Genomic DNA, 15,298 nt, shown 5'->3' with positions numbered 1-15,298 from the left:
GGATGGAACAAAATTGATAGAGTTTGAGTAATGACAGTTATTCAAACAAGCAACAACACAAATAAAAGAACACAAGAATTGCTGACGCAGTGTAAACCTCTCCACTGAGGAAACTTCACTGCGTGGCTTTTAACGTAGCCAACACGAGAATCAAATCCAATATGAATCAAATCGTTACAGATCACAAGTAGTGGTATTCAACACAACCACATTGACTAGCAACAATGCTAACTTGCTTACAACTGTAAAAGACCTATTCTAAACAACTATGAAGCAATCTGTATAGATGAAGAAATCTGGACACGCCTTCAAATTCAATCTTGCCTTGAAGCCTCACTGATCTCAATCACATATGCAAGTGATGAATGCAGTGAACAAGCAGTATGATCAATCAATCAACAAACAATGAGAGTTTTGTAAAACAGTTAGTGCAGACTATGCAGCACAATTAAAATTCTCAATCAGAAAACTCTACATCTCATAATGCAGTTTCAAAACCTTTTATAGAAGATAAAGACTCCCCCTCAATCCAATCACATTAAACACCGATTGAGATAAACATGGAAAGGTTTTTCAAAACAATATGCAATCACAATCTTTTATCTGATATGTATTCAAAACAATTCTAAATGCAGATAAGATTTCCTAAACTCCTTTCCTTAAACACTATTTGAATTGGAGAGTTTAGACCCACAATATATGCATCAATCACATGCAAATTGATATGATATGCAAATTAAAAGCTCTCTAAACCTAGACCATATTTTCAGAATTATATGGAGAAAGAATCGTGTACAATCAATGCGTCTAACCCTAATTGATTCCTATTAGGAAAGATCTTTTTAACAAAAGATTGCCAATTAAAATAAACAGACCTAAATCAATTAGGTCTTCAATGGGACGATTTTAACTGGTGAAAAAAATCTTTGCATAATAAAATTTAAGAATAGAAAGATACTTTCCAAAAACAAACTTCCTAAAACCTAGGACTGACTCAAGGATTGCAACACAAATTGCAATCCCAATGCATATGCTGACTCATGAGATGCATTTACCTGTAACGTATTTGAGATCAGTATTAGGCCCTTTTCCAGCTTCTTCAGTGATGAATTGTCATGATATACTTCACTAGCTTTGTATGGGAATGCCAACAAATAACATGTACAAAATCTTGTACTTACACTCACCCTCTCTAATTCATGCAATGTCCTCACAACACTCATAAGAGGCACAACACATGCTAACAAATTACATCAAAAATATAGAGAAAAGAAATTATTGTGTACAATATAGAAATTGAAAGGAAAAAAAAAAACTCACGAGCAAGGCCAATTTGGCAATAAATAAAATCAAAATAATTACGTGACGGGCTGACGGCCCAAGTCCGTGAACGTCATTATCATAAGAAAAATGAAAAAAAAATAAAATAAAAAAATAAATATGACCGTTGGCGCAACGTTCGAATTTTGAAAAGTTAACCTTTTCGCATGTACCTACCTACTTACCGTTGCCAACAACAGCCGTCTTAAACCTCACCCGCTCCTCAGAATCCCCAAAAAAACCCTATCTTCTCCAATCTTGGTTCTCTTGATCAAAATCCCACCCTTCTTTTCACTCAAATCCATCATCTGGGTATTGAATTTCAGTCAAAATCCTCATCTGGGTATTCAAGAATTGGGGATTATTCGGAAAGGGCGATAAATCCATGGCGGCTCTGGCACCTGGAATTCTGCTGAAGCTCGTCAACTCCATGAACACGGGCCTTAAGCCCACCGGCGAGCACCGGAGCTCGCTTCTTCAGGTCACCGACATAGTCCCGGCGGACCTGGACGAGAAGAGCCTCTGGCCCACACAAGGGTTCTACATCAAGGTCTCCGACTCTTCCCACTCCATCTACGTCAGCCTCCCGTCGGAACAAGACGACATCGTTTTGAGCAACAAGATGCAGCTGGGTCAGTTTATATATGTGGACAGACTGGAGCCCGGGTCGCCGGTTCCGGTGGTCAAAGGAGCCAAGCCGCTCCCGGGCCGGCACCCTCTGATGGGGACTCCGGAGCCGTTGATGGGTCTGAGACAGAAGGGAGGAGGCGACAAAACAGAGCAGATGTCGAATTCGAAGCCGACTAGAAGAGGGTCTTGGGATTTGAATGGGGGTGATGTGGTTTCGTCTCCAATGGTGTTGAAGAATTTGGATTTTGATCAGTGTTATAGTACTCCGGTGAAGGACCGGCCGGTGAGGAATGCTGCGGCGATGTCTCCAATGATCAGGGGAAGGGTTGCAAGTGGTGGAGTTCGGTGCTCGTTTGGTGGTGGAGTTTTGGGGAAGATGGGGGACGCAAAGGGAGAGAGTCCATTGCTGAGGAAGAGCTGTGTGACTCCTTCAATGTCGAAGTTTCCGAGGAGCAAAAGCGTGTCTGATAGAGAGCCGAGGATTCCGATTAGTCCCTTCAACCAAGCTGTAGGTACATTGCTCCTCTTCAATACAATTTTACACTTTGTACACACACCAATCACGTAGCCCAATTCGGCAGAAGACATTGATGTTCATAGAGAATTTTGTGTCTCTGTATTGCTTGTTGTAGGAGAAGAAAAGCTCAACTCCACCACCGCGGTTGCGAAATGCAAGAGTGACAACGTCTCTCAATGTGGCTGGAGATGCACAAACCCCACAAAAGACCTCCAATTCAAAGCCGCAGTCTGCTAATGTGTCGAATGACAGCAACAGCAACAGCACTAGTCTCTGTCTTTCTATGAACTTACCAGGAAAACTCAGCACGCTTGGAAAAGTAAGGCCTAGATTCCCTAGTGTTTAATTAGTTTACAATTTCGTTGGATTCATTGTGCTGATGTTATGTTTTGTGTTTTACAGGAAGCTGTGCAGCAGCGAGAGACAGCTCAGAAGATTGCCCTCAATGCACTGAGAGATGCTTCGGCTACTGAGGCCTTAGTCCGATCACTCAAGTATGACCAAACCCCTCACATTGTGTAGTGCATATGATATTTGTTTGCTCAGTTATAATCATTTGCTAAGATCAATTTCGATGATTCCTTCCGTGTAGGACGTTTTCAAACTTGTGCAAAGCAGCTAAAGCAGATGCCCCAGCAGCCTGCTTTGATCAATTTCTCGAATTCCATCAGCAAGTTGTCCAAGCAGTGGCGGAAATGGTCTCAGTTCAAGCAGCTACTTCAGCTGCTGAAACACCAAATGCTAAGCAGCAGAGAGACAAAGAAGAAGAAGAAGATGCAGTGTTAAACGAAATGGTTCACAACTCCATGAACTCGAAATTGAGCTTATCGAAAAGAAGGTGCGCTTTGTACAAGTCAGTTGCAACCATTCCCGAAAGAGGTGAGCAGAAGACAAGCTTCGAGAAACAGCTGAGAGCCTCTAGTAATCAGAAGGAAAGGAAGACACCATCCACTCCCCTTGGAAAGCTGAATCTTGAAACCATTGGCGAGAATGATGAGAACAAGAAACCACCAGCTGTTTCTTCGAACTCTTGCAGCTTAACCAATACAATCAAATTGGGGAAGCAGATTGAAACAGAAGCTGGGAACTGGTTTATGGAATTCTTGGAGAAGACTTTGGAGAAAGGCATGAAGAAAACAAAAGGCACAACAACGGATGGGGATGTGCGAAAAGTACCCCAGTCTTTGATACTTAGAGTGATTAATTGGGTGGAAATACAACAATGTGATAGCAGTAAGCGACCAGTACATCCCAAGGCAGCACAAGTAGCCAGAAAGTTGAGGATCAAGATGAAGAATCCTTGAACTTAATGCGGCACTGATTATGTTACCACTATTTTTTGTGTGTGGCGATTCTGTTGCTTTTGTTGAATCTCTAGCTTATTCTCTTAGCCGCATGTATTAGTGGTAGAGTGATTCTCTTGTGACCATGTATTAGTGTTAGAGTGAGCTGTGTACTGTTAATTTGTTCTAGCACTACTCATTTATTGATTCATCTCCATTATACATGTCCCTTACGAGTATGTGAAGAAAGTATCAAGAAAAAATCTGAGCCATACACGAACTCTATTTAGCTTTCTTTCGCTCACATGTTGGCTATCGAGGCCTAATTTGTTGCAACTTCTCCATCTAACTTGACTCTCATGCACATAAGCGAGTGACACAGCCAAAAGAGTGTAACAATACAACTAAATGTTTCATATGCTTTTGATCAAAGTAGTGACATAGTAAAAAAGTTATAACAATAGGACTGAGTATCTGAGGCAGACAATTTGACTTGCTTGCAAATTCTGGTACCAATTGGTTTTACTGAGTCACCCATGTAGGACCATAATTGTTACAAATTTATGGTCTTCAAACACATAGATCTCGTCCCTTCAATAAACATGTAGATATTGTATTATGAATTTATGGTCTTGAAAATGGATAGAAAACTAACCATGAGAAAGGTACAAGAAAACCTTTCCTTTTTACAAACACGAGGTCTATATATTTAACGACCATAAATTCATAATACGAGATCTACATGTTTATTGAAGGGACGAGATCTATATGTTTGAAGACCATAAATTAGTAACAATTATTTTTCAAATATCTCTTATAGGCATTTTATCGAACACCTTCCTTCGGGTATTGTAGCTACATTAAGTCATCAACTAACAGAGAGATGGATCGATTCTCAAACAAATACTCCACAAAATCGATCTTTCTCTAGCTCACTCGTACTGGTACTTACTTGCACCAATTGTGTCTTTGGTCTCGGTCCACTGCATTGATAAATCGGAAAGATGCGTCCGTCATCCACCTTGGCCTCACAAACAGGACATTTCCGACCAAACTGCAGCCAGTCGCACAAGCAAGAGTAGCAATACAAATGCCCGCACGCAGTCACAACCGGCTGCCTCTCCGATTTGAAGCACAAGTTACAATCGAAATACGACGCCGTTGAAGGTCTGGAGCTGCTGGTAGTACCATTTTCATGACGAGGATTGTGATCGGGACTAGTTTCCAAACATGCATCGGATTCTTCGGAGAGAGGAGGGTGATGATCGTCTACGACGTCGTCATCGAGGTGGTCGTAGTCTTCAGGCTTTGGGAACCTGAAAATCATATGGGGTTGAGGCAAAATGACACTCATCCGTGCACGGCGGCGCTTCGGTGGTTTTCCACTGTCTTCGTTGGAACCCATCAGGCAGTGATTGTTTCCTTGTCAAGGGCGGCAATGGGCACAAGTCCGGACAGGACTAGGGTTTAATTTCTAATGTGTGCTCAAAACGTGTCGCCAAATAGCCCAACAAGTGTTGGCCCTTAATTTTGTGGCCACGAGAACTAACAAATCCAAGTCTTCATAAAAGAGGGAAAAATCCAGCCCTTATTTCAAAAAAGAAGGGAAAAATAACTAAAAGGAAACAACATTTGTGAAAATTTAACCAAAAGGAAACAAATTTGTGAAAAGAATTTCTAAAAGGAAACAAATTTGTGAAAAGAAATGCTGAAAGGAAATAAAAAGAACTTGGATAAAGACATGGCTGATGCAATCACTTCTCTTGGACACGATGCCTCTGCTCCAACTACTTGGTCACGAAAATTTCCGTTGTCTGCGCTTAATGCTTTTAATTTTGATTAATTACACTTAGTTTGTTTTAGGGGGCTTCATGTTACAGTTGTTTTCTTTTTTTTTCCTCAAAAAAAAAAATTGCATAAAGCAAAATATGTAGCCATGTCGTTTACGAAAATTTGTCGATCTAACCAACACAAATTTTTTATTTTTCATCAAGATTTTTAATAATTTTTAATAATATAGTAGCACGTTCATGCTAATAGCTCGTATGGCTTTGCCTTTTACGCAAGTATAGGTAGATAAATGGAAGTAACACGCTAAGAAAAGAGGCTGCAGAATGAAAAATTTAAAGCCGAACATTGGCTTCAAATGTGCATGGTCATTGAACAACCATTGTATACATAATTCAACAAGCTTGAAGCTAGGAAGATGACCACATACAGAAAAGAGAAACTTTACATATGAACAAAGAGAAACTTGCCAAACTACTTACATTATTTTCTTATGACACGGGCCATAAAGACTATTATTTTGCCAAACTGTAGTTCCAAAAAGAAGATGCAAAAGATGCGCCTGTGGGGTAAATTCTAATGAAATAAAAGGGAGGATTCTCGATAATGTGTGATGCTCATACAATCACATTGGGTGTAATATTGAAATCAAGATCCCAGAGCTGGAAACCACCGTTGACAAAATCATAGTATCCACCCTTCAGAGCCAGCTTATTGTTGACCACGGCCTCTCTAACAAACGGGTATGTCAGTAAGTTCGCAAGTGACACATTCACAGCCTCCTACATTAAGGTCACGAATTCACAACCATTAGTATGCATAGCTATTAAGTTTCCAATTTGAACCACTGAACCTTGTTTCTTGTACCACAAGGCTAACTAACAGTCATTGAATGGTGTAATTAAGATTACAATTTCCTCTAAGAATGAGCTTAATCTGATTCAAGCAATGAAAAAATTACCTTCTCCAAGCTGGTGCACTGCTCTGCAAAAGTTAAGTCACCGCATGCTGATTTAACCTTGGTCTTTGCTGGCGCACAGATTTTGACCCAATTCTCAATGAAGTCACTGGAAATTTAACATCCAACCAGAAACTGTTAGTGCAAAACTAGTCCGTTCTAACTACGAATAGCTTACTTTTTCTTTCTTTCTTTTTGTCATGCAGATACGAATAGCTTACTTGATCAGACAATACAGAGAAGTTTTTAGGTGAACTTGTGCCAGATGTACAACATATTTTTCGTAATAGAAGATGTTAAGAATGAAGAAAGCATCCTAAAGCTTACAGTTGATTTCAGAGAATCTGATGATTAAGAATATGTGGCAGATATAAAGTACTTGTCCTTCTACTTCTACTTTCACTTCCACTGTTCTAGCTTTTTGGATGCCTCAAAAAACTATGGTACCACTGATGAAATAAGTTTCTCTAACGTATATTCCTTTCTATTCATGACTTGGACATGACACCAACCACTGTCATATTATAATGTTTGTAGCAATAACAATCAACTCACATGGGAATGAGAAAGAAAACCCACCAATTTGGAAGTCCTGAAAAGCAAAGATGCCAAAACTCCTACTGAATATATATATAGCTAGCTAATGCTTCTTAATTCAACTGAATATTTGTAACTTGTACTTTGATTATTCAACTTTTAAAGCCAAATCACGGGAACAAAGATGCAAAGTTTATAAGCTGCTTCTTGCATCCATAAATGAAGTCTCACCTCGCGGTGGTCCCATCGTCCGGGATCGACATGAGCCCCTTTATACCGCCGCAGGAGCTGTGCCCGATCACCACAATATTCTCCACCTGCAAATCCAACATTTCTGTTTTCTTAACGACGTTCCTGAAGAAAAAGGTATGCACTACTTGCACTTAACAACAATTAGTATTATTCCTTCTCCCCACCAATAATTCAGCTTCTTCTCCTCCCTTTATTTTGGAGGATTAAAGAAAAAGGGACAGAGACCCTAATGACTAGGAGACCATTATTGAGCAACAGGGTCAAGTTGGAAAAGTTGAACTATAAAAAAGAGTGGCCATGATCATATGATATCCACGTTGAGAAGCAGCAGTACAGCTATGAGTAAAGTTTGAAGATCAAAACAGAGTGGCGTATCAATATTAAGATATTCACCTTGAGATGCAACACTGCGTATTCAATGGCCGCCCCCACTCCCGAGTATTTTGTCTGCAACAAACAATAGTCAATTTCGTAATTAATGAAACCAGAAAACAAAGACCCACTCCGCATTTTATATAACTTAGGAGCATATTTCATCATTTTAGTCGTAAACCATGCGCTATTGTGACCAAGACTTGGAGCTATTAGGCTAACCGTGTCGAACGGAGGGACCATATTGGCAATGTTTCGGACCATGAAAGCCTCCCCTGGTTGGAAATTGAGGATGTGGGAGGGGCAAACTCGAGAATCCGAGCATGCAAATACCATAAACTACATTTGATGAATTTCAAAACCCCTTCAGATTTCGAAATTAAATACCACTCAAAAATGGCAAAGCACTAAAGTGTTTCATTAAGATCCAAAGTCACTCACCTTGGGGCTTTGGCCTTTGGCGAGCTGGCCGTACAAGTCTACATCTTTCCTGCGAAAGAAAATTTTGTTATCCAATTTATTTTTAATCGGGAAAGCACAGCTAAATCTACTTTCCCATTTTCATGGCGATGCTTCTATAATTTCTTTATTGCATGTTGGATCTCGCGCATAATTCGCGGCTTAATTAAAACTAATCACAAAAAATTATTACACGGGTTTTTTGGCTCCTTTTTGGATAAGACGTGTGTCGGTTAAAAGTGTCAAACCAAACCAGGGGGGCATTTTGGGAAATGAAAATTGCGGGAGGGAGAGGGGGATTAAGCCAACAGAATATTCCAAGAAACTCACTCAAACTTCTCCGTCTTGAAGTGGACGAACCCGCTTTTGAGCTTCTCGACCGGGTCAAACCCATCCGACCCGGCCCTCTCCAACTCGGCGGTTATCTGGTTGATCCTGGCGGCGGCGACGCCTTCGAGGTCAGCTTTGTCACTGTAAAATGGAAGAAAAAAGTTCAGACGAGTCAGAGACGACAATACAATCCAAGTCCGGGGTAGGGTGGGGCCCATCCGTGACGAACACGGTTGGATCAAACGCCACCACCCCCTGAACGGGTCCCACGTGGCCATTAACAGCCTGAAAAGGGGGCCGAGGGGAACGCTTCTGAGACGGAAGGACGTGTGACCGGAAAAGGAAGGGAGCGAAATGACAGATAAGGACGTCAGACTGTTGACTATTTACAGCAAACGAGCAGGTACACGGATCACATTTTGTCTGGCCTGGAAAAGGACGGAGACAACAGAGTAGTTGTTAAAACCAGAGTGCTTACCTGAGAAGCTTCGAAAGTCCGGCAATGGCATCCTCGTAAGCCATGTCTTCTTCCTTCTGTGAGATTCAATCCAAAAAAACCAAACCAAATCAACACCAAACAATTCACAATCGTTTTCACAATTCTAAACAACAAAACCGACACTGGAAAATTTCCGATTAATTATATATATATAACGCCTGCAACTCACAATATATTCAAATTCAAAACAAAATCATCGATTCATTTCTTCAGTCTATACAAAACTACAAATAGCATCATAATTCAACAAAATTGAATCCATGCGCAATTGATCATGTGTGTAGTTATAATGATATATCATGATGTACGTATATCTATATATATATATATATATATATATGTGATAAATTCTGATCAGGATCGGAGGAAGAAGGAGTAGAGTTTGTACGAACCTATGGATGAGAAAGTGTTTGGTTCTTTGAATCTGGATTTTGAGAGAAAAAGAGAGAGAGAGAGAGAGAGAGAGAGAAGGGAATTAACGGGTAATGTGGATTTGAGGACTTAATTGGCACCAGTCACCACCAGTTCTATAGCACTCACGTAAACTGTGCCTGCTATTTATACCAAGCTGGTCTAAGGTCTTGACCAAAATTGTTTTACTTTTTCTTTTATTTGGTTATTAAATAATTGTTTTCTCCAAAATCTAGACGTAAAAGGAAACTCCCCATTATCCTTTGGTTTTTTTTTTTTTTTTTTTTTTTTTTTTCCATTTACTCTATTTTTAGATATTTTTTTCTCACTTACCCCATTAAGTTTTTTTAATATCTCATTAAGACTTTTTTTTGTTTTTTTTTTTTTTTAATACCATTTTACCCTCACCTTTGTTAGTTAGAGAGAGAGAGAGAGAGAGAGAGAGAGAGAATGGAAGAGAGAGAAACCATTAGGGACTTTGCCGGAGCCCCGTCACCGGCTGCCGGAATCCGGCCAACTTTCGCATGATTCAGGTAACAGGTCTCCGGAATCCGATCGTCAGCTGCCGCCCACCGGACTTTTCTGAAAACCTCACTAGAAATGTTTATTGCCCCCAATAGAAGGGCAATAAACGTCTATTGTCCCCCAATAGAAGTCTATTACCTCCCAACAGAACTTTCAGTCGCAGGAATGAGAACCAATTTCTTTAAATTTAGACAAATAAACTTTGATTAAATAAAAAAAAAATGAGAAGATTACATCAATTCAAAACGTCTATTGCCCCAATAGAACATTTTTTTTTTTTCTTTCTTTCTTCTGAGCCTTCTGCCCCCATTTATCAGGAAAAAACGTCTATTGCCCCAATAGACATTCAAAACTTTTTTTTTTCCGTTCTTTATGCCCCATTACTTAAAATATATATATATTTGGGCACCCAGAAAATGCTATAGGCACCCAACTCTCAACCTTTCTTTGATTGCCGGTTGTAGAGCCTCATTTGCTGTTTTGGTCCCAATAGGTCGATCAAAACCGGATTGTCGAGACCGGTGAGATGCAGATCATGACGTTCGTTGGATCGTCGGAATCTGCAAGATAGAGAGAGAGAGAGAGAGAGACGACGACGACGACGACGTTCAGATAGACCGGAAGTTCGGCCTCTCCGTCGACGATCTCAGAGACTTCGTTGAGGTATCTCCGAGGCTAGGCGGCTCTAATCTGGAGTCCGAGGCTAGGCAGTGCTATTTTGAGACTTTGATCGAGAGTCTGCAGCTAGGCGGCGCTGTTTTGAGACTCTGATCGAGAGTTCAATCATCTCCCGCTGAGAGAAAGAGAGAGTCATATCGGAGAGGAGAGAGGAGAGAGAGCTTGATGGCATATGGGGTGTAATTTATTAATTTGAATGAGGGTAAAATTGTCTTTTTAAGTTAAATTGGGTAGTGGGAAATAAAAATCTGTTGCTGGAGTAAGTGCGATAACTTTAGCTCATTTTAAGGCTTTTAGTCAATGACCCTTATCCTTATTAATAATGACTTAAAACGTATAGTACGAAACGCGTCGTTTTGACTCCCTTGTGTTTGCTTTTACATACCATAAGGGGTAAGTGAACGACAACCGGGTACAGATTAGTGTGGGGAATGTGGGGGTGTGGTAGGGTATAGTGTGGTAGGGTGGTCGAGGGGTTTGGATTAGTATGATTGGGCATATCGTGGTGAAAAGGAGTGGAGAAAGAAGAAATCAACGGTAGCAGTATTATAGGCTTTGGTTCACTGAGCGGTCGTGTCGATGTTTCGAGAAGTCAACTGAAGACTACATGTGGGTTGGCGCCACGTGGTGGGTAGTGGGAACGTGAAACACAACTTCAAATGACTAGCTTCTAGTTTTTGAAAGCTTTAAATTACTACTTACATTGCGTTAATTGTTTTTTTGAAAAGGAAGTGGGAGTTTTACATATCAAATTCCTAATTTTCCTTATCAAATGGATTTATTGATAAAAAAGTGTTACAACTAACATGAACAATACAAGTTATAACTACTTATAAACTACTTGTAACATAATCATAACATCAAACCAACAAACTTGACATAACTTTTAATGTCTCAAAGGATAATAATGGAGCTCCGACTTGCATTGTTTATATAAAAGATCATTAACATGAGTGATCAAGGCAATCTTGTTGAAAAAAAAAAAAACTGATTTCAATATTATTCGTTTGGTCAATAAACATACTTTTTTTTCAAGATAAAAGTGAGGAGGTAGTATATGATACATAATCTCATGTCACATAGTGACCAGAAAAATGCTATAATATTCAACATTAGAATTACTATAACAAGAGAACAAACACCATAATATGGTTTACTGTGTTTCTCCCTCTGTTGTGGCTCTCAATGTCTTACTTTTTATATATTTTGGCAGTTTGGCACAACGATGTTATTAAGGTTTTATTATTTATTATTTTTCTTACATCAACAACTAAGAGTTATTATATTCATGTAGAAACCTTAAAGATGAAACCCTAAAGGCCGATTCTCTCTAACTGCATGTTCGTGTTCGTCCGGTGCCGCCCCTAGCGTTTAGGCTGGCTTCTGGCTGGCCTCCGGGCCGTCTTGCAGGCTGCTACTGGACGAGTTCTCGATTTCTATTATTCGACGAAGCTCATTGGGTGATTGTCAGTGCTCAGGGTAACCGGACGGCTTTGACATCGTTGTCGAGGACTGCATCTCTGAGCGGTGATCATGCTGACCAACACTGGCCGGCCTTGGTGATAGCGGCTTGGATCAACTGCGTCGTGGATTTCGCATCTACGGCGGTGAGGATTGTGGGGTGTTGGATCGAGGTCCTGTTTGTTTTGCGGCGGCGTGGTGCGCTACGTTTTGGATCTTGGCGTGGCGGTGGTTCGTGGAATCATGAGCCAGGCAAAGCGGGTTGGGTGAAGCTGCGGAGGTTGGTGCCAACGACATGGTGTGTGGGAGATGTGGGCCTGGACCGTGCCGAGCTTGATAGGTTATGAGTGGCACTCTTCCTTTGAGTCTCTTGGGCTTAATAACTTGGGTTGGGCTTTTTGCCTTAGTCCTCTAATGTTTTAGCTTGTCTTTTACAATAAATTCCTCTTAGGAAGCTAATGCACTTTTTAGTGCACTCTATGTACTTCTAGCGCTTCTGGAGTAGTACCAAATGAAGGTCTCCGCTACCTTTACGTATTTGAATGTATAATGAGTATGACTATTTGTATGTACCACTTGTGGGTACTATCAAGTAACGGCGGATGGGTATGTAACGACCTAGCTATTATGGCTTGTGATGAATATAAAATTTTCCTGATTTAAAAAAAAAAGGTAATTATATTCATGAGTTGAATTCACGATCTCTTATTATTGAAAATTGAGACTTATATCATTAAATCAACTGATATTGAGCTGCTAATAAAGTTTTTGTGTTTAAGTTTGGTATTCTCTTTTTTTGGTGCAATAATTTTGGTTACTCTATTATTGATAATAAATAAGTAATAGGGAGAATATCACAAATGGTCACTTAATTTTTACCTATTCGACACTTTGGTCAATCACTTTTTAAATATATCACTTTGGTCACTCAACTTTAACTCTGTTATTCAGTTTAGTCATTTCGTTAATTTTTTTTATTAAAAAAAAAAATTATTTGCTACAATATTAATGATATTTTCGTCCAATCAATTGTGAAAAATTGAAAAATCTATATTAGAATGATTAGGAGAAGTGATTAAAGTGAGATAAAACGCGACACTTGGATGACTAAAGTGATTGACAGGGTAATAGTTGAGTGACCAAAGTGATATATTTGAAAATTGAGTGATCAAAGTGCCGAATAAATCATAGTTGAGTAATCATTTATGAAATTCCCTCTAAATAATATATAAATAACAATATCATTGGATAACAATCATAGCATGGCATCATCCCTCATCACTATGAAATATAAATTCCCAAGGTCAGATTGTAGCATGCATGATGGCGTAGCATAACTGACTTTCTATATATTTTTCATATTTTTTAAATGAAATCAATTTCTATATTTCTATTTATCACGTCTTGATTTGGGAATGATAAATTAAAAAAATATTAAAAGAGTGTATTTATATTAGAGGTATGATTTAAAAAGGAGGAAAACCTACCCACTTTTTTTATAAATACTTTTGACTTGTATGGAAAGCACTTCCTAAAGAAGACATTATTTTGATTTTGATTGCAGCTATAAAGCTAGCCCTTGGTGAATTGAAAGGGAAAGGGACGTCTTCCAATTGTCTGCAATTTGTTTCAGTCATATTCTCCGTTGAAATTTTGGATTATGATGGCTCTTGGCTCAGTTGGCTGCTTAGGACTTTTTCTTCATCTTTCAAAGAGTAAAGAGGAAATTGGATGATGAAGAAGGTGACTGAGAATAAAGAAAGAAGAGCTAGCTAGGACCATATGGACCGACTTGTGTAAATTAAAGTCCGTGATCGTCAAATTCACATGCCATTCGCTTTCAAATGCCTAATACGGTTTGATCAGTTTTGACAAGGGTTAACGTACAAAGCCAATAGGTAATATTTAGCGATGGTTTGTCGTCACCGGCATCAGATATCACCGGGCCAGAAGTAGAGGTTCCCAGTTTAAGGGTCGCAAAGGTAGTTAGGTCTAGGGTTCTTAAAGAATTAATTATGATTAGCCGCATGTGCTGTGAATGAAGCCAGGAAATAATTAAGTTTCAGTTGATCCTGATCGATGCAGACGTTGATCTTTAACTTGATCGATGTCATCCATGATCCATTAATGACTTATCTGTTTTTAAATGCATATCGATTTCTCTATCATACATAACTAGATCAGATCCACCAGTACGTCTTGGTAAGATGAACAAACCCGCTCATATATTGGAATATTAGAGAATTAGTGAGGTCTCTGGAAATGTGAATGCTGGAGTAGTTGATACTCAATATATAGCTAGCTAGCATGCAGAGAAACTAATTAAGTTGAAGAAATTAAGGAGACCGTACCGTGACCTTTGCTGTGCAACAAAGCATCATGCATTTTCTAAACGTTCCGGCCATGATTCTTTACTTGTTCACTACGTACTCTTCCCTTTTTCTGACCCTAGCCTGTTCAGGAAAAAAGAAAGCATGCACTAGTTAGAATCTAGTAATTTCATAATCCTACTATTTAAACTGTTCTTATAAAGTTACCTAGTATTTAATCAATCATTGTGCTCATGGTTATAACTTATAATATGATTTCAAATAGCTAGAGACGGATCGTACATAAACAAAAAACGCGATGGAGTGAAGGGTAGATAAAAAACTTACGACAATGCATACAAATTGGCTAAAAATAACAAATTACATAAAACTAACTCTTGAAACATAATAAAAACAAGTTAGAGTGCAAACTTCATGAAATTACTTGGTACAGGCTACCGAATAACTATGAATCCGAATGCATGCATATATGTATATATATCCAATGGTATTGATATTCATTGCAAGGGTCTTCAAACAATAGCGGGAAAGTTGGGTATATTTAAGATAGAAGAGAAGTTACCCAAGAAGTAGTGCTCTCCAACAACGTACTCTGCAAGAGATTGATAGAACTGGGAGTCTCTCTGGTGCTGAAAGTCTGAAAAGATATGATATGTCGATGACTGAAGGAGGAACAGAGGGAAGGGCTTTATTTGGATTAATTGGACTATCTGGGGCCATAAATGGGTCACACAATAAGGGTCAGGTCAGCCACTAGAGTTCAATCACGGCCATCCACGTTGCCTGTGAACATGAATCATTCCTTGGCAGTTGGCGGGCGGTGGAGTCTCTATACCACTAAAAGCTAAGAAGCTGCCAATTCCATGCCTGCTTATCAATGGGATGGATAAAGGGCAAGCCGAGGTTAAATTCCTATCCTTCTCCGATGAATGAGGGTCTCATGTTACT

The 15,298-nt window shown here is 39.4% G+C and overlaps 2 protein-coding genes across 5 annotated transcripts; one reads left to right on the top strand and one right to left on the bottom strand.

The window, feature by feature from the left end:
• Nucleotides 1-1,495: 1,495 nt before the first annotated feature.
• On the top strand, nt 1,496-3,995 carry LOC112198350. The gene is made up of 4 exons (XM_024339455.2): nt 1,496-2,458; nt 2,583-2,786; nt 2,870-2,961; nt 3,060-3,995. Exons 1-4 carry the CDS (start codon nt 1,706-1,708, stop codon nt 3,769-3,771), a joined length of 1,761 nt encoding a protein of 586 aa, XP_024195223.1. The 5' UTR covers nt 1,496-1,705; the 3' UTR covers nt 3,772-3,995.
• A 1,866-nt stretch (nt 3,996-5,861) lies between these two features.
• LOC112200073 (carbonic anhydrase 2) lies at nt 5,862-15,047 on the bottom strand. 4 transcript variants are annotated; one of them, XM_024341082.2, is made up of 10 exons: nt 14,913-15,044; nt 14,372-14,473; nt 8,925-8,980; nt 8,447-8,587; nt 8,099-8,147; nt 7,880-7,996; nt 7,679-7,732; nt 7,265-7,350; nt 6,500-6,605; nt 6,156-6,320 (listed from the first exon to the last, which is right to left on the bottom strand). In XM_024341082.2, exons 2-10 carry the CDS (start codon nt 14,423-14,425, stop codon nt 6,156-6,158), a joined length of 828 nt encoding a protein of 275 aa, XP_024196850.1. In that variant the 5' UTR covers nt 14,426-14,473; nt 14,913-15,044. The 4 variants fall into 4 exon arrangements, with proteins under 4 accessions (XP_024196853.1, XP_024196851.1, XP_024196850.1 ...); XM_024341085.2 differs by lacking the exon at nt 7,880-7,996 and having other exon boundaries at nt 5,862-6,320; nt 14,913-15,047; XM_024341083.1 differs by lacking the exon at nt 14,913-15,044 and having other exon boundaries at nt 5,862-6,320; nt 14,372-14,425.
• Between the last annotated feature and the right edge of the window lie 251 nt (nt 15,048-15,298).

Source organism: Rosa chinensis, chromosome 4 (assembly GCF_002994745.2).
Source record: "Rosa chinensis cultivar Old Blush chromosome 4, RchiOBHm-V2, whole genome shotgun sequence".
Lineage (NCBI taxonomy): Eukaryota > Viridiplantae > Streptophyta > Magnoliopsida > Rosales > Rosaceae > Rosa > Rosa chinensis.
Note: the sequence above shows the minus strand (reverse complement) of the source record. Positions and strands in the feature narration are given on the sequence as shown.

Bases quoted from the DNA above. Each gene is read 5' to 3' on its own strand.
- LOC112198350 (XM_024339455.2), top strand. From the start codon at position 1,706: ATGGCGGCTCTGGCACCTGGAATTCTGCTGAAGCTCGTCAACTCCATG. The intron at 2,459-2,582 runs GTAGGTACATTG...TGCTTGTTGTAG, and splicing joins TTAGTCCCTTCAACCAAGCT to GAGAAGAAAAGCTCAACTCC. The intron at 2,962-3,059 runs GTATGACCAAAC...CCTTCCGTGTAG, and splicing joins GCCTTAGTCCGATCACTCAA to GACGTTTTCAAACTTGTGCA.
- LOC112200073 (XM_024341082.2), bottom strand. From the start codon at position 14,425: ATGGCCGGAACGTTTAGAAAATGCATGATGCTTTGTTGCACAGCAAAG. The intron at 7,997-8,098 runs GTGAGTGACTTT...CATCAAATGTAG, and splicing joins CCAAAGGCCAAAGCCCCAAG to TTTATGGTATTTGCATGCTC. The intron at 7,351-7,678 runs GTGAATATCTTA...TTGGATTTGCAG, and splicing joins ACGCAGTGTTGCATCTCAAG to GTGGAGAATATTGTGGTGAT.